The sequence below is a fragment of the Podarcis liolepis genome (assembly GCF_965112155.1).
Source record: "Podarcis liolepis genome assembly, chromosome: 18".
Taxonomy (NCBI): Eukaryota; Metazoa; Chordata; class Lepidosauria; order Squamata; family Lacertidae; genus Podarcis; species Podarcis liolepis.
In genome coordinates, this window is record NC_139572.1 from 12,144,873 (window position 1) to 12,162,848 (window position 17,976).

At 50.2% G+C, this 17,976-nt stretch overlaps 1 protein-coding gene across 2 annotated transcripts; it reads left to right on the forward strand.

Moving 5' to 3' along the window:
* Positions 1–903: 903 nt before the first annotated feature.
* Positions 904–16,842, forward strand: THOP1 (thimet oligopeptidase 1). 2 transcript variants are annotated; one of them, XM_083483809.1, is made up of 13 exons: positions 904–1,360; positions 2,894–3,097; positions 4,085–4,233; positions 7,715–7,822; positions 8,283–8,385; positions 9,015–9,175; positions 9,659–9,794; positions 10,406–10,772; positions 11,717–11,918; positions 12,622–12,808; positions 13,747–13,875; positions 14,551–14,687; positions 15,537–16,842. In XM_083483809.1, exons 1-13 carry the CDS (start codon positions 1,345–1,347, stop codon positions 15,693–15,695), a joined length of 2,058 nt encoding a protein of 685 aa, XP_083339935.1. In that variant the 5' UTR covers positions 904–1,344; the 3' UTR covers positions 15,696–16,842. The 2 variants fall into 2 exon arrangements, with proteins under 2 accessions (XP_083339935.1, XP_083339936.1); XM_083483810.1 differs by lacking the exon at positions 904–1,360 and adding an exon at positions 1,681–1,702.
* Positions 16,843–17,976: the final 1,134 nt, after the last annotated feature.

Sequence of the window (17,976 nt, forward strand, 5' to 3'; positions counted from 1 at the left end):
AGATATGCATGCCATCAGAATCTATTGTCATGACCTTCCAAATCCAACGCTCCTTGATTTTCCAGTTTTATCCAGTCTCTAATCCATACCAAACATGCAGCCTCATGATACAATTTAAGGTTTGGGAGGGCAAAACTGCCTCTTTCTTTTATATCTGTAAGTAACTTATGCTTTATCCTTGGCCTTTTGCCCGCCCCCCGCCCCAGATAAACTTTGAAATTTCCTTCTGCCATTTTTTAAGGCAATCATCTTTCACCATTACTGGGAGTGACTGGAAAAATACCATTTTTGGCAAAACATTCATTTTTACCGCTGCTATTTTTCCTAGCAGGGAAAGGTTCATTCTGCTCCATATTTCTAAATTTCTTTTTATCTCGAGTCACACTTTTTCATAATTGTCTTTGTAGATATTTATGTTTCTTGATGTCAACCATATCCCTAAATATTTGACCTTTTTATGAACTTCTATCTCGATACTTTGCTCCTACTTTTTTTTCTCTTCTTCCTTCAGATTTTTAACTAATAACATAGTTTTCTTCCTATTTAATTTAAATCCTGCCACTTCCCCAAATTTCTGAATCTTTTCTATGACTCTAAGGAGAGAACTGTTGATGGAATCTTTCCAGGAGTTGGAGATGGCGTTTATAAGTGGTCCATGTTACTATGAAAGGCTTGGAGATGGAGCGGATTTCCAGCCAACCTTCCAATTACGAAACGCTCCCAGTTCAGTGAGCAGCAGCAAAGGACGCCTTCCTTAAAAAAATCGCTCGGCACGTTTGACCTTTCTTATCTAACAACGAAGCGTTCTCTCTTTCCGTTTCGTAGGTCTATGCTCCCTTTCCAGCAACTGAGGGCGGAAAGCAGGCGAGTCGCTGCTATGGGAGAGCGGTGGATTGTGGGAGCGGGAGGTGGAGCCTGCGCAAAGGCGGAGAAGCTGCCTCCGCCTTTGTCCGCTCCTGGCCCAAAGGGGATGCGGGAATCGAGTCTCTATCAGACGACTTCCGGCTCTCCATGGAAGGAAAGAGGCTTGCGGGCCCCTGAAGGGGCGGCCAGGGAGAGAAGCCGGGCCCCTTCCTTAACAAAGAAGAGCTTGCTTGTCCTCAGGGTTCTCAGGGAAGGACGCGCGCATCTTCCTGCAGGACCCTCAGGGTCCCTTCCAATTCTATACGAGACTTTCTGCTTGTGGGGTTTGCAATGGGGGAAATCTGCGCATGCAAAGCAGGCGACAACCCCCCGCCCTCTGAGGTCGAGGTGGGCGGGGCCGCCTTCCTTGGCCCCGCCCCATCCCATAATCCCCCTGGCTCTGCTCTGGAAGCCTCCATGTGCTGAGCAGGAGCAAAGCGGATGGCTCCTCCGACAGGTGATTTTGGGGGTGCAAAGCAGGCGCGCCGGGGCGGCAGCTGCCCTGCGTCGGAGCTGCAGAAGGAAGGCCGGGAAGGGGGGTCTGGGACGGGGGGCGTGTCAGAGCCAGGAAGGCTGGGGTCCCCCCCCATCTTCCCGTCTGGACTTGCCCGGGGGAATTTCAGCCTTCCCTCCCTTCCTTCCTTCCTTCCTTCCTTCCTTCCTTCCTTCCTTCCTTCCTTCCTTCCTTCCTTCCTTCCTTCCACCTCTCTCTCTCTCTCTCTCTCTCTCTCTCTCTCTGTCTTTCCACAATTCGTGCCAAAAAACTTCACCGATTGGATATCTGTCTGCTATGCTTGAGGTGCGCAGGGCCTTCCCTTTCCCGTCAGGTCGCTCGTTGGCGCCCCGTCCTGGGTTGGGTGGGGTTGGCTGGCACCATCCCTGCCGCCCTGGGAGTTGGCAGAGGAACGGGGGGGGGGGAGCAGCCCAGGATCGGCCGGGGCTGGGAGTGGAGATGCCGAGCATGAGCAATGCGCCGACCGCCTAAGAAGGTCAACCGTGTAGCCCAGGTTCCTTTTCTCACAGGGCCAAGCAGATGCCCCCAAAGGGGAACTCAGCCAGCAGGATTTGAACACAAGAGCGACTTTCCCCTTCCTTGTGTGGTTTCCAGCAACTGGGGAGGATATTGTGGCTAAGAGCCATTGACAGGGCATGAATTTGTCCAGTCCTCTTTTAAAGCAGTCTAGTTTGCTGGCTGCTGCTGCTTCCTTTGGCAGGGAGTTCCGCAGAACCCCGGCCACTGGAGGCACGGCAGAGCTATCCTGGCATTGTCCTCTCCATGAATTTGTCTCGCCCTGTTTCTAAGCTGTCTAGGCTGGTGGCTGCCTCCTGGGGCGGGGAGTTCGGCAGATTCCCAGCCACTGATATTCAGGATCCTACTAGCCTTGGCAGTGGTGAGAAGCCCTTTATTTTCCCATTCCTGCTTGCTTGATGCCCCCCCTGCCCCCTTTTTTTAAAAAAAAAGTTTTCCAAATTTATAATGAACACAAAAGAAAAACAATACAATAGACAAACAAACATATATCTTAACTGTTAAAATCCCAATTTAAATAACATTGTTAAGTGACTTCCTCAGATCCCCCCTGTGTTTCCATAATACTCATTTTAGCAGTTTTCCAATATCCACTTTCAAATAGAATTAACTTATTCCATTAATATCTTTCTTTCTTTTCATAATGTTCTCAATCCATAATGTTATACAATCAATCTATTTTTCTCCTAGGCCAATTTGGTACTTACAAGTAGTTCTACTTAAATTATGTTAGAAAAGCTAGCCAAATAGTCCTTAAATTTCTTCCATTCTTCTTGATGCTCCTCCTCCTTCTGATCGCGGATTCTTCCAGTCAGGTTAGCCAGCTCCAAAAAGTCCACCAACTTCATCTGCCACTCCTCCACTCTTGGCATTTCTTGTAGCTTCCAATTTTTGGCTAACAAAATTCTTGCTGCAGTTGTGGCACACAAAAAGCCCCCTCTCTGCCCCTTCCCTACCCAGACAGCGCCATGGAGGCTGCAGCCCCCCCATGCCCGGCCAACCACCTCCGCTGGGACCTGACGGCCGCACAGATCCAGGACGCTACGGCCAAGCTGATCGAGAAGACCAAGCGGGTGTACGACACGGTGGGTGCCCTGGCGCAGGGCGACATCTCCTACGAGAACACGCTGGGCGCCCTGGCGGCCGTGGAGGTGGAATACACGGGTAAGTCCGGAGGGGGCGCTGAAGGCGCATCATTTCCACACAATAGGAGTCCTGGAAGCTGTAGTTTGCTGGGAGTGCTGGGAAGTTCGGCACTGGGAGAAGCTGCGGTTACGGGGATTAGCACCAGTGTGGTGTAGTGGTTAAGAGCGGTAGTCTCGTAATCTGGGGAACCGGGTTCCCGTCTCCGCTCCTCCACCTGCAGCTGCTGGGTGACCTTGGGCCAGTCACACTTCTCTGAAGTCTCTCAGCCCCACTCACCTCACAGAGTGTTTGTTGTGGGAAGGAAGGGAAAGGAGAATGTGAGCTGCTTTGAGACTCCTTAAAGGGAGTGAAAGGCGGGATATCAAGTCCAAACTCTTCTTCATCTTCTTCTTTGTGTGGATCTGCCTTATCCAATGCAATTCTTAAGGAGCCAATCCGATGCTAAGGATACAATAACCTTTCAAAAGTGTTTGTGGGAAGGGGTGGGGGGAAGGAAGATTCTTAATAATAATAATAGTTAAATTTGTATACTATTCATCTGTAGATCTCAGGGCAGTTAGGATATATAATTATGTATTGATTTTTGTGTTTTCGCTCTAGTTTTTAGTATGTGTATTGTGTTTCTATCTTGTATTTTTATGGTGCAAGCCTCCTGGAGGTAGAATCACAGGGAAATACTGTTGGAAGGGACCCTAGGGGTCATCCAGTCCAACCCCCTGCAATGGAGGAAACCTTTTGCCCAAGCTGGGGCTCGAACCCATGACCCTGAGCTGAAAAGTCTCTTGCTGTACTGACTGAGGTATCCTCCTTTTGCTCTATGGATGGAGGACGGGAGACAAGAATGAAATGAAATGCACTAGGTTCCAGGGGGCTGGAGCCGTGATACTAAAAGCCCCATTGTTAGTCAAAGTGAGCGTAGCTCTGGGGCACAGGGTGCTCTCTGCATGGGTGGGTAGGGGGCCGAGAGGTTTGCCTGACAGCCACCTTTCCCTCTTCCCCTCCCAGTTCAGCGGAACATGCTAGACTTCCCGCAACACGTGTCTCCCTGCAAGGAGGTTCGTGCAGCCAGCACTGAGGCCGACAAGAAGCTCTCCGAGTTTGACGTGGAGATGAGCATGCGGCGGGACGTCTACCAGCGCATCATCTGGCTGCAGGTCAGGATGCAGGCGGCGCCCCAAAGTGGGGCGGGAAGGGGGCAGGACCAGTGCTAGAACTCCCCCAGGTACCAGGCACTTGCCCAATTGCAACCATGGAGAGTTCTCTGGGCACCAGTTTGACATCTCCCTCTGGCTGGCCTCACCAGGTTTCTTTAAAAAAAAATTTTTTTTAATTGAATGTTACATTTTTTTCATCACCAGAACCACTATTTCAAAAACAAAATACATTACAAATCCTCAACACCCCCCCCCCGTGACTTCCCTCAACTTCATTTTCTGGTTTTTTGGCATATTATATTTCCCTGCTTATTGGTTATTTCTTATTCTTTAAAATTTTAAAAGGAATTATTATTCTCTTATCATTTTAACATCCTATTTCTATTTCACATTTCTTATGTTGATTGCAAGTGTTTAATCAAACCTTGCAAGTGAGTCCATTTCTTTACATTGATTCTGTAAAGTTTATATAAATGGTTCCCAGTCTTTCTCAAAATCTCTATTGTCTTTGTCTTTCCATTAGTTTTGCCATTTCGGCGTATTCCGTCAGTTTCCCTTGCCATTCTTCTTTAGCTGATATTTCAGCACTTTTCCTTCTTTGTCAGGCTTCCTCAACCTCAGCCCTCCAGATGTTTTTGGCCTACAACTCCCATGATCCCTAGCTAGCAGGACCAGTGGTCAGGGGTGATGGGAATTGTAGTCTCAAAACATCTGGAGGGCTGTCGAGTTACAGCTCGGCATCCAAAGAAAAATCAGTCTCACACCATGATAGGTTCCGAAATATGGCTGCTCCTAGGGCTAATGCAGCACAGCTTTTATTGTGTGAAATCAGAAAGATACAAAATACAAGTCAAGCAATTTGTTCTAGCCAGCAGATAAGAACCTTCGCACTAGACTATGCGAGCATCAGGCCATGCCACGTTAGCCAATCATATAGGACAGCACGAGCTGTTCACGCGCTGTTCATGCTCCAAGGATGCTTCTAGCTATGAAATCACCCTGTAACAATAAGAACTTTGCTCATGCTCTCATGTACAAGCAATCATTTTCCCACAGAGGGCTGAGGTTGAGGAAGCCTGATCTTTGTGCTAGCAACATCCTAGCAGTAGTTGTAGCATACATGAAAAGTTTTTTCTTCTCTTTCAGCAAATCTTGACCTGAAATGCCTAACAAAAAGGCTTCTGGGTTTTTCACAAAAGTTAGCGTGAACATTTTCTTCAAATCATTATAAATCATTTCCCAATATTTTTAAATTAGTTTACAATTCAACCACATATGAAAGAACGTACCCTCTTTTTCTTCACATTTCCAACATTTATTGGGGGAAATAATTAATTGCCTAGCACTTGCAGTTATATTAGAGATCGATGTTATTTTTATTATCTGTTGTTCTCTAGCATTACCTGACCTTTTCTGCTTCCAGGTTTCTTAAGCAAGTCAGCAGAAAAGGTCAGGTAATGCTAGAGAACAACAGATAATAAAAATAACATCGATCTCTAATATAACTGCAAGTGCTAGGCAATTATTTCCATGCAACTTTACACACATCTAACTTTCTAAGTAAAACTAAATTGTATTAATTTAACCAACTCATTTTTGTGCGGTCAGGCATCACAGATGCCTGTTTTGGTATTCAGGCATCTGAATCCTAGAAGGGACCCCCAGGGGTCATCCAGCCCAACCCCTCACAATTGCAGGAATCTCAGCCAAAGGATCCCTGACAGAAGCTACCCAAGCTCTGCTTAGAAAACTCCAAGGAAGGAGAGTCCGCCACTCAATCAATTTTTATTAAACTGATTTATATTTGGCCATTAGCCTAAATATCGGAGTTGCACAAGTCAGGCATTTTGAGTTTTTCAGCTTTCCAAAAATGAGGGGTGCTAAAAAATTGTAACATGAATTAGGAAATTGAAAGATACTCTTATTTTCCCTTTTCAGAAGGTAAAATGGAAAATGGAAATTCTTTGGTTTCCTGAAAGATGTTTTGGTGCTTCTTCATCTAACCTAGAGTTGCCTAGCTAAATGTTGTCCAATACATAGACATCGTTAAAAATGACTGCTGAGTCTGGGAGTTATATGGTAGATTATTTAAATTATTTATTATTAGAATTACTTGGTTTTACCTGACATTTTTAGAAGGCAAAGAGGATACTTAGGAAGTAAAATTTCTCTAAAAATGATTGCTGTATATTTGCAGTTATTATGTTTGTTTGTTGTTTTGCGTTCCATAAACTTTTCAGATGGTAAAATGGATGTTCTTTGGTTTTCCAGAAGCAGTTTTGGTGTTTCTTGGTCAACCACAAAAATACAAGCAGATTTTCTCACACCCAAAGCCCTGTTTTTTAAAGACCCCTCCCTGAAGAAATTTGCAAAAATTAAGTTTAAATCAGCTTTTCATATGGAAGCATGAGGACTAGAGTCTTGCTTTATTGGTAGGCTTCAGGCTGCAGCTCCGTTTACAGAAATTAAGTTTTGCCCTACCACGAGCTTTAAAATCTGCAGGTGCATCAAGTGAACTGGGTGTAGGTGTTGCTCTCAGCCCTCGGGGCAGAGCTGGTGTGTGGCAGCAGTGCAGAGCGTGGGCTGTGAACCTGGAAAATCCAGTTTGCAAAGCAGCTCTCCTCTGAAGATCCATCTTCGCCCTTTGGCTGGGTAGGCTCAGAGCTCCTGACCAACTTTCCTCAACCTTATGGAGATGAAATAATAATAATAATTAATAATAATAGCTGTTATTACCATTGTTGTAAGTCCTGGCCTATTTTCTGAACTGCTTTAAGTGGTTTAGAGGTGAAATAATAACAACTACAACAATAATAATTATTAGTAATACAGTGGTACCTTGGTTCTCAAACTTAATCCGTTCCAGAAGTCCGTTCCAAAACCAAAACGTTCCAAAACCAAGGCATGCTTTCCCATAGAAATTAATGCAAAACAAATTAATCCCTTAAAAACAACCCCTAAAACAGCAATTTAACATGAATTTTACTATCTAACGAGGCCATTGATCCATAAAATGAAAGCAATAATCAATGTACTGTACTATAAAATAAATAAGACAGTATTGTAGATGATAAAAATGAAAATTAATTTTTTTCTTACCTGCACTGATGACAGTCATTGTTTGGAAGGGGGGCTTTTATCTATTTCTGCAGAGACAAAATCGATCAGGAGCTGAACTGGGTTCTACACAGTCACCAAAACAAATGAACCGAAAAAGCCTCAAAAACAAAAATGCAAAATAAATAGCAAAAACAAAAGTGCCAAACTTAATCCGTTTGTGAAGTCTGTTTGACTTCTGAAATGTTCGGAAACCAAGGCACGGCTTCTGATTGGCGCAGGATCCCCAGAAACAATAGCCAACAGTTGTATCGCATGTTCAGCTTCCAAAAAACGTTCGAAAACCAGAACACTTCCTTCCGGGTTTTTGGAGTTTGAGAACCAAGGTACCATTGTAATTATTTGATTTGTTGCTTCCTTGCAGGAGAAGCTGGAGAACACCTCCCTGAAGCCGGAAGCGAAGCGGTACCTTGAGCGCCTGATCAAGCTGGGCCGGCGGAGTGGCCTCCATCTCCCCGAGGAGACGCAGGAGGTGGGAGACATTTGCCCGGGGGGGGGGGCTGAGGGTCACCTGGCCTACCAGGGGCACAGCTGGACTCAAGAGGCGAATCCGTGGCTCCTCTTGGGGAGGCTTGGAAGCGAAGGGAACGGAGCTGGCCGAACGCTGCAATTCCTGCCTTGCAGTGGGTTGGACTGGATGACCCTTGGGGTCCCTTCCAGCCCCCCATTCTCTCATCCCAGCGGGGCTGGAGGGACGCCCCTGCCAGGTCGAGAGAGGCCTGGGAAGATGATGCGCAGCCTGAGACGAGGGACCCCTTCTTCCTCTCGTGGATTCACGGGAGGCCTTTTAGCGAGTAAACTGCCCTGCGTGGATCGTGGGAATACGTGGGATCGGGAACCAGGGGTGAGGGCGGGGGGGGGGTTGTTGGGGGGAAGCCAGCTCGGCTCAGGGCCTTTTGTTGCCTCCAACCCCATTTCCCCCTTTCGCCCAGAAAATCAAAGAGATAAAAAAAAGGCTGAGCGTCCTCTGCATCGACTTCAACAAGAACCTCAACGAGGACACAACCGTCCTGCCCTTCTCCCGGGAAGAGCTAGGTAAGGGCGGGGCAACGGGTGTCCATTGGGGGCAAAGCGGGTTGGACTAGATGACCCTTGGGGTTCCCTTCAAACTCTACCTTTCCATGATTCTTCAATCTGGGATAGCTCATTCGGTAGAGCAGGAGACTCTTAATCTTGGGGTTGTGGGTTCAAAACCCACCTTAGGCAAGATTCCTGCCTTGCAGGGGGTTGGGCTGGATGACCCTCAGGGGTCCCTTCCAACTCAAAGCCAAGCCCAATAATTTTCTCAACCGTTCCTCCCAGGTTTGCATAGAAATAATTTAAAATACTTGTTGTTAGATTACAGATTAATGTTATTTTGCTTAGAAAGGGTAAATGATTGCCAAGTACTCGCCGTTATATTACAGTTTCATTTTGTCATTTATTATTATTATTCCTGACCTTTTCAGAGGATACAATCTCCAGAAGCAGATTAAGTGTATAAAAGCATCAGTGCATAGCGTAATAATAAAATAATCCCAGTAACCCAATAATGGACGCCAGGCGCCATGAAGCCTGCAATCCTCACATGAAACTTGTACAGTTAAAGCGTCTAGTCCTCTGTGAGGCTCACCCCCTGGGCCCCTTTGCCCGCCACCCATGGGTGCCCTTGTCCTTCCTTGCAGGGGGTCTCCCTGAGGACTTCCTGAGTTCCCTGGAGAAGACTGAGGAGGGGAACCTGAAGGTGACCCTGAAGTACCCCCACTATTTCCCCCTGATGAAGAAGTGCCACGTTCCAGAGACGCGGAGGCTGGTGGAGAAGCAGTTCAACTCCCGCTGCAAGGAGGTAGAAGGCAGCACAAACCAAACAAATAAACGCCTTTTCTGCTCTCTGCTCGGAGAACAGCTCCCTTTCTCCCTGCATATCTCTGCTGTCACATGAAAACTCGGCAGGGACTCATTTCAGCAAACTTGCAATCCAAATTTTGTCCCTCGCTCTTTAAAAGCCGTCTGAGTTGGTGTCCTGTGGCAGTGAGTTCCGCAGATGGACCCTGTGCCGTTTCACCCGCCCTGACCCTCCTGGCGTTCCGCTTCCTTGCATGTCACGAGTTCGAGTTTACGATACAGGGAGGAAAATCTCCCTGCACGATTCCATTTTCTTTGTTGAGGGTTTTGCTGCAGCCTCGTGTTTCCTTACATTTCTCAGAATGTCTCTCCATGTAGTTGATGATAAAGGCCTTTTCTGAAAGGGGGGGGAATAAAAGGGGCTCCTTTGCAGTCTCCCTCACTGGCTGCCTCACCACCTCCCCCCTCCCTCCGGTTGCCACAGGAGAACTGCCTGATCCTGAAGGAACTGGTGGATCTGCGGGCGAAGAAGGCGGCTCTGCTGGGATTTGAGACGCACGCCGACTTCGTCCTGGAGATGAACATGGCCAAGGACTGCCAGACGGTGGCCTCTTTCCTGGGTATGGCGTTTCTGCAGATGGCGAGCACATGGCTTCAGCCCCAAAGAAAGCGGGACGCTTGAAGGGTCTCCTAGGACTGCAGAGGTGGAAGGCACCCCAGGGGGTCATCTATCCCAACCCCCTACAAGGCAGGAATCTCTGCTAAATAATCTGTTAAAAACCTCCAAGGAAGGAGAGGCCTTCCAATAGGTGCAAGGAAGTCTCTCCATTGTTTGTGTTTCCTATTTGCGTGTTTAGAAAAGCTTTGACTTAAATTCTTTATTAACAATAGTTATTTTTGAAAGCCAGAGGAGGTTCACAGACCCCTGCCTGGAGCTTCTTTTCTGCTCCGGAGGGCAGGACCCGAACCAACGGATTCAGAAGGTGGTGGACTCTGCTTTGGAGGATTTTAAGCAGCTGTCCATCAGGGATTCTTTTGCTGAGATTCTTGCCTCGCAGGGGGTGGGTCTAGATGTCCCCTGGGGGTCCCCCAACCTTCCATTCTGGGGTTCTGTGGACCCTGGGGTGTCTGTGGTTCTTCGGCTGAGCTTCCTGCCCAGCACAGGGTTGGTCTGGATGACTCCCGGGGGACCCTCAACCCTCCCGCACTCTCCTCCCCCCCCCCCCCGTAGATGAGCTGGCGGCCAAGCTGCGCGTGCTGGGTGAGCAGGAGCGGGCCCTGATGCTGTCCCTGAAGCGCCAGGAGTGCGAGCAGCGCGGCCTGCCCTTTGACGGTTGCCTCCATGCCTGGGACCTGCGCTTCTACATGAACTGGGTTCAGGAGACGCTTTACCAGGTGGACCAGAACCTTCTCAAGGAGTTCTTCCCCATGGAGGTGGTGACGGCCGGCCTGCTGGGTATCTACCAGGAGTTGTTGGGGCTCACCTTCCGCCTGGAGGAGGGGGCCCCCGCCTGGCACCCCGACGTCCAGCTCTACGCCGTGCAGGACGCCCACTCCGGCCAGGCCGTCGGGAAGTTCTACCTGGACCTCTACCCAAGGTGAGTCCCAGGGGGCGAAGGGTCAAAGAGCGTGCAGAAGGTCCCAGGTCCAGGGCTTCTAGTCTTCATGGGCCAGCAGCCCGTAGAGCCAAAGAATCTGGGTAGACTGCCTCTGCAGCTGGAGGCTCCATAGTAAGAACCCGGGGGCTGGATCAGCCCAGCAGCCCAACATCCTGACCTCACAGCAGCAAAATGCCCATGGAACCGAGGAATCCAGAGTTGCTGTCTCTGGAGCTGGAGGCTCCAGAAAAGAGCTTTGCTGCTGGACCAGACCCGAAGGGGGCCCAGCCGGCCTGGCCTCCTGTCCTCATAGTGGCCAGGTGCCCCCAAAGACCCAGGATTCCAGATCGACTGCCTCTGGAGCTGGAGGCTCTTTCAAGGCATCCGAAGACACCCGCCACTGGCACCCTGGTCCCAAAGTAGCCGACCAGATGCCCTCCAAGGGAAGAATTTTGGTTGCTCTGTTAATAGCTAAACAGCAATTGTTTCATCAATGATTTGTAATTGCTTCACTGATGATTTGTTACTTATTTTCTAAGATTTGTGCTGCATTTAGGATGTTATTTTACATGTTCACCAGTTAATGGTTGTAAAAGGTTAGGGATTCATCAGGATGGGAATTGGCAAAGAAATAAAATCTAGCAATCAGTCCAGAAGCCCGCAAGGGGTCCTGAGCACACCAGCCCTGCCCCCAGCTGCCGTCCCCGCCTTCTGGTTCCCCAGGGCAGAGAGGTTCTGCCATCCCAGGAGGCCTCTCAAGGAAGAGCCTGGCTGCCGCCTCGGGCCAAAGTCCAGCTCTGCTTCCTGTCCTTGCTGGAGTCCAGATAGACTGTCCTTGGCCCCGGAGGCTCCAGCCCCAAGAGAGTAGCAGAAGTGCATGGTGGGAAGGGACCCCCAGCCCAGCCGGCTGCTCTGCCACAGGCTCTCCTTTGTCCCTGGAGCAGGGAGGGGAAGTATGGCCACGCAGCCTGCTTTGGTCTGCAGCCCGGCTGCCTTCTCCCCGACGGCAGCCGCCAGATCTCGGTGGCAGCCATGGTGGCCAACTTCACGAAGCCCACGCAGGACGCGCCTTCGTTGCTGCAGCACGACGAGGTGGAGACCTACTTCCACGAGTTTGGGCACGTCATGCACCAGCTCTGCTCGCAGGTGAGAGGCCGACCCGGGAGCCCTTGGCCTCGGTCTTCTGGGCTGGAAAATGGGTCCGAGGTCAAGTTGCTGAATTTTCCAACCTTTGAAAATGAGGGGTGCTAGAAAGCGGTGAAGCAACCTGGGATTGGAAAGGTATTTGGGCTAAATTAGTGTGATTTAGTGTTGCCTGTTGGGTAAAACGTGTGAAACAGTGTGTAGGAATCATTAAAAATGATTGCCAAGTATTGAATGGCAGAGTTGGAAAGGACACCACAAGGTCATCTAGTCCAACCCCATGCAGGTACACAAGTATCCATGGCAGGTGGCCCCCCATGGCAGCGTCACATAGTGGTTAGAGTGTCAGACTAGGTCCTGGAAGTGACCAGAGCTCAAATCCCCCCCCCCCACTCAGCCTTGAAGCCCACCGTGTGACCTCTCAGCCTAGCCTGCCTCACATGGTTGTAGGGATGAAAACAGGACAAAGACTTGGGAGAGACCAGGGTTCGAATTCCCCCACCTTGGTCATGAAGCTTAATGACTAACCTTGGAGTTAGTCAGAGCCTCTCTCTCGGCCCCAACCTGCCTCACAGTGTTGTGGTGTCGATTAAATGAGGCCTGAGTGAGACCAGGGTTTAAATCCTTAGCCAGGAAGCTCACTGGGTAACTTTGAGGACAGTCCTGCAGCCCTTTGCTCAGCCGCTTCTTCTCTGCCCCCGGACAGGCGGACTTTGCCATGTTCAGTGGGACCCACGTGGAGAGGGACTTCGTAGAGGCTCCGTCGCAGATGCTGGAGAACTGGGTGTGGGAGAAGGAGCCCCTGCGGCGGATGTCCACGCACTACAAGAATGGCGTGCCCATCCCAGACCAGCTGCTGGAGAAGCTCATCAAGTCCCGACAGGCCAACACAGGTAGGCAGCGTCCCCAGGTGGCTGCACGGGAAGGGCGGGAAGGAGCAATAACACCTGCAAAAGCATGCCTGGAATCGTAGCATTGGAGGGGGCCCAGGGGGTCATCCACCCCACCCCCCTGCAAGGCAGGAATATTTTGCCCAACGCAAGATTCAAACCCACAACCCTGAGATTAAGAGTCTCAGGTTCTACTGACTGAGCTCTCCCGGATCAAAAGCTTATCAATAAAAAATAACTTGCTGGGAAAGAATCTTGGATGCTGAACTATCCAGTACAGTGGTGCCTCCCAAGACGAAAAGAATCCGTTCTGTGATTCTCTTCGTCTAGCGGTTTTTTCGTCTTGCGAAGCAAGCCCATTGAAGGATTAGCGCTATTAGCGGCTTTTAGCGGCTTATCTGCTGATCGGATCAGCTGATAAGCTGCTTAGCGGCTTAGAAAAGGGGGGGGGGAACCAGCAGGAACTCGCAAGGCATTGTCGTCTTGCGAAGCAAGCCCATAGGAAATTCGTTTTGCGAAGCACCTCCAAAACGGAAAACCCTTTCATCTAGCGGTTTTCCGTCTTACGAGGCATTCGTCTTGCGGGGCACCACTGTAGCTTTCTTTCTCCATTTAAAACATTTGTATGTGTTTGTTTGTTTGTTTGTTTGTTTGTTTGTTTGTTTGTTTAATAGTTAATCAGTTTCCGCATCCCAGACTCCTCTTCATAAAGAAGGAGTTTCTGGGAACCAGGAAATTCCTAACCCAAAGCGAGTCCTCTAGCCTTTGTTCTTAGCTTTTTGAACCTTCCTCTGGTTTAATTCAGTTGTTGGCTTCCCCCCCCAGAACTGAATGGGCCAAAAGGCTCCCTGGCCATTTGGGACAGGGGATGGGGACCCCAGAGCCCCGTGCCCCACTTTCTCCTTTTCCTCTTCTTCCTCCTCCTCCTCCTCTCTCCCCAGGACTCTTCAACCTGCGGCAGATCGTCCTGGCCAAGGTTGACCAGGCTTTGCACACACAGATGGACGCCGACCCTGCGGAGGAGTACGCCCAGCAGTGTGACAAGATCCTGGGCGTCCCTGCAACCCCAGGTAGCGGGCAGAGGAGGCTGCGGGGAACAGCTAAATCTGGTCAAGATCAGTGCAGTTTAGAAATCTGGTCAGATTCCGTGCCGCTTTGAAAGGTTTCACCTGCCCTCTTAATCGCAATGGGCCTGATGCTATCCTCCTCTTTGGTCTTGGGTGGCAATCTTTTGTTTTTACTTGTTTTAGTCTTCCTTGACTTTTTTTTCTTTTGCCATTCCAATGTTTCCTTTTGGTCAAACTTCTATTATTATATCCTTTCATGGTGTGGGTCCGTGAGAATGACACATGGAAAAGAAAAGATGGAGAACTAAACCGCAAAATGGGCACGTAGGGCAGGTTTCGTTGCAGGAGGGTGAAAACAGCCGAGTTCCAGTGAAGGAAGACCATCCACGTAGTCAGAGTATGTGTCACAAAGGAATGCCAATCCATAGAAGAAGCACCTGTAGGTTCTAGTCCTCACTGACCTCTCCACCGAGACCTCCTTTTCTCCATTATATTTTCTCTTCCAGGGAGATTCTGTGGTGAGATTTGGGCTGTTTCCCATGGAGATGCAATGCCCCACACAGACTATTGGTTGGACTAGATGGCCCTTGGGGGTCCCTTCCAACCCGACAATTCTGTGTCTAAGGGAAGGGTCCCCCAAGGCTCTCCTAACCTTCTCCCTGCATTGCCCCTTGCAAGGTACGAACATGCCGGCGACGTTTGGCCACCTGGCAGGGGGCTACGATGCCCAGTACTACGGCTACCTCTGGAGCGAGGTCTACTCCATGGACATGTTCTACACCCGCTTCAAGAAAGAAGGCGTCATGAACCACAAGGTAGGCAGGGAGCCCTCTGTTCCCATCGCCTCTCGTCCTTCAAGCCTCTGCTGCTTGTGCATAGGCAACCAGAGCTGCCTGTGTCGCTCATCTGCCAGCCAAGAGCCTGGAATGGCCTTCGCCAAGCACTGGGTCCCGGGGAACTCCCTGCCACTGGGGATCAAAGTGAAAACCCTTCTACTCCACCAGGACTATTACAGTTAACAGTGGTGAATGGACAACCATGTTTAACTTTATGAAGTTTTATGAAACAGCCTTATGCATTTTTTATATATAACAACAACAACAACAAAACAACAGCAACATAATAATAATACTAATACTAATACTACTACTACTACTAATAATAATAATAATTTATTTGTACCCAGCCCATCTGGCTGGGTTTCCCCAGCCACTCTGAGCGGCTTCCACAAAGACAAAAAATACACTAAGATGTCACACATTAAAAGCTTCTCTGAACAGGGAAGTTTATATAAATAAATTTTATTAAGGTTAGAAGAGAAAAATACAAAACAATATCTTTCCCCCTAGGTACAATAAAAGCATAAAAAGTGGGGCAGAAAGGAATAAAAAGAGTAGAAAAGTGGGGGGGGGGAGAGAAATCAGCAGTGTGCAAACACTTTTATGCAGAGAAGGCAGAGCCTCTGCCCCGCTGCTTTTCCCACTGCAGGTCCCGGGAGTGGCAGCTTCTTGCACGGCTTCTCAGGAGCTTCTGGACTCTCCTTCCCTTGGATGCTTGAGCTGGGATTCCTGCATTGCCGGGGGTTGGGCTGGATGACCCCTGGGGGCCCCTTCCAACTCTTGAGTCTCTGATTTTGACCTGGCTTCTCTCTGGCTCCTTTCTAGGTGGGCATGGACTACCGGAACTGCATCCTGCGTCCCGGCGGCTCCCTCGATGCCTCCGACATGCTGCTCCGCTTCCTTGGCCGGAATCCCAGGCAGGATGCCTTCCTGGCCAGCAAGGGTCTTGCCGCCGACCCCACCAGCCCCCCCTCGTCCTGCTGAGACCTCCCCCTGCCCGCTTCCCGGCTGGGGGGCACTTGCAAGTCTTGCCTGGCGGCCTGCTTGTAGAAATAGCCTTGGGAGTGGGGGGGGGTCCTCCTGGTTCTGGAGGGAAGGGGGTCTCTCGGCTTCCTGATTCCCTCCTTGGCCCACCCCCCAGAGTCCCAACAAACAAAATTTCTCTAAACCCATCTGACTTCTTTGCTCCCCCCCCCCCCGAGAAAATATAGTTTGCAAGGAAAAGGATTGTGCTTTTAACAATTGGTTTGGAGCTCTGATTCTTTCCTGCCCTTGGGCGGGGGCTGGAGTTTGCTGCCACTTGCAAGTGGATCCCTGGCCTAGATCAGTCAGATCCAGGGCTCTTGTAGAAGTGCAAAGCAGAGTTGCTGAAGGCAAGACAGGAAGGTGCTGCCCTGCCCTGTGTCTTCTGCTGCAGCCCCTTCTCCTCAATTTTCCTGCAGGGGACACTCACTCGCAGAGGCGCCCCCTGGGTTTGCTGCCTCCTGAGAGCTCCAGCCACGGCGCACAGTGTCTGATGGAAGGCTGCACACATGATTGCAGCGGGGGAGGGGGGCTCCTCTTTCCTTCCCTCCATTTCTCTGATTTCCATGGGGCTAAAATTATTCCTATTCTTGCTTTGACACCCTTCGGAATCGATCTGAAGCCCCAAATCCTGGCTCTGTGTATCAATTTAGCAGTGCATGTTTGATGCAGTTTGCACAACCGTTCATTTGAGGCTGTTCTCAATGCTGGGTATTTTGGGGGGGGCAGGGAGCAAACCCCAGTTGACATCACCCCGTGGGGTTTTGTGCAGCACAAAATGGCCCCTCTTCCCTCTTCTCAGGAAGCGGCCGTCTATCAAATCAAAAGACCCTTACGGTTTTTAAGGCGGGACGGAAGCCATCGCGGTGCAGAGATCTGGTCTCAATTGAGATCCTGAAGGGGGGACCCCCCAATCTCTGCCTTGGCCCGGCCAGCCACTCCATGCAGCAGCTGTCTGGGCCCCCTGTTTCCATATCCGTCTAACATGGATTGCAGATCGAGTTCTCTGCTGGCGAAAGCAAAAGGGTCCTGTGGACACAGCTCGTCTTCTTAGCAGCAGCAGCCGGGGCTGAGGTTGGACGGACAATAAAGGGTTTTTGAGATTTTCGTTCGAGGCTGGACTTGGCATTCTTGATGGAGGGGAGAAGGCAGCTTACAAAGGTGCTAGACCATGTTGTCTTGGGTGTGATTCTGTGGAGAGTGTTTGTGTGTGTGTAAGGGAGAAGAAAGAGAGAGAAGGAAGAAAGAGGGGAGCCTCTAAACCCCCAGATTGTCCGAGTTCCCCTCTTGTACTTCCTTGCAATAGACCTGATCCCCATGCACAGAGCACTGCGCCCTTTTCATAGAAGCGGGGTGCTGAGGAGGACCCCGAGTGTCATCCAGCCCAACCTGCTGCAATGTACCGTACGTGTCTTGGCTCCAGCAGTGCCAGCTGCAATGCCCACCACTGCCCTTTAGGGGGCAGCCCGGGCAATTCCATGCGCTCCAGAGACATCAGGGGGGGGGGGTGCTGTGCATCTTTTGTCTGCAAAGACCCAGATCTCTGAGGAGGGGAGGAGGTCGGCGTTAATTTTAGGCCAGGCTCCATTTACAAACAGTGTTTATTAAAAGCCAGAGGGGTGTTTCTTCGTGCACACAGGGGGGGGGGGAGATTAGGTTTGTGGCTGGAGCACCACTGTGCGCTGGAGTGGGCCCAGGGTGCCTTATTCTGGGCACGCAGACGGGGCTAAATTTGTCCCTGGGGTGGGGGTCAGATTCCTGGGCTGCCGGCCTCCTCGTCTGTCTCGCCTGCCTCTGGATGCCTTGCCCTTCCTAGCATTTTGGCCAAATCTCTGCGCTTCCACTCCTAGCATACCCCCCCCAACCCCCCACTATTTTTGGCCTGTGGGTCTCCGCATGCTGCTCTCCTTGGGGGGCCTTGCAATCTCCCGGCTTACATTTCATGCCTGGACCCCTGGAGATGGAAGAGTGGGGGGTGCTGGCAAGCGGGTGGGGGGGTCCATATCAGGTCCAAAACAAGTGTGACCTTATTAGGGCACAGGATTGAAGCCGGGGGGGGGGGGGAGAGATTGTCCCTGCAATGTTGCCATGCCCTGCAGCTCCTTTTTGGCATCTTGGCCTCTTAAACACCAAATTATTTTATTTTGGGTGAGGGTCCCTTGATTCCATCAGCCCCTCCAGCATTTCTCCTATAAAAATCAGGACATCCTCTCCATCAGGAAGCTTCTGGCGCATTTGAGCT

Bases quoted from the DNA above. Each gene is read 5' to 3' on its own strand.
- THOP1 (XM_083483809.1), top strand. The intron at 3,098-4,084 runs GTAAGTCCGGAG...TTCCCCTCCCAG, and splicing joins CGTGGAGGTGGAATACACGG to TTCAGCGGAACATGCTAGAC. The intron at 14,688-15,536 runs GTAGGCAGGGAG...GCTCCTTTCTAG, and splicing joins AAGGCGTCATGAACCACAAG to GTGGGCATGGACTACCGGAA.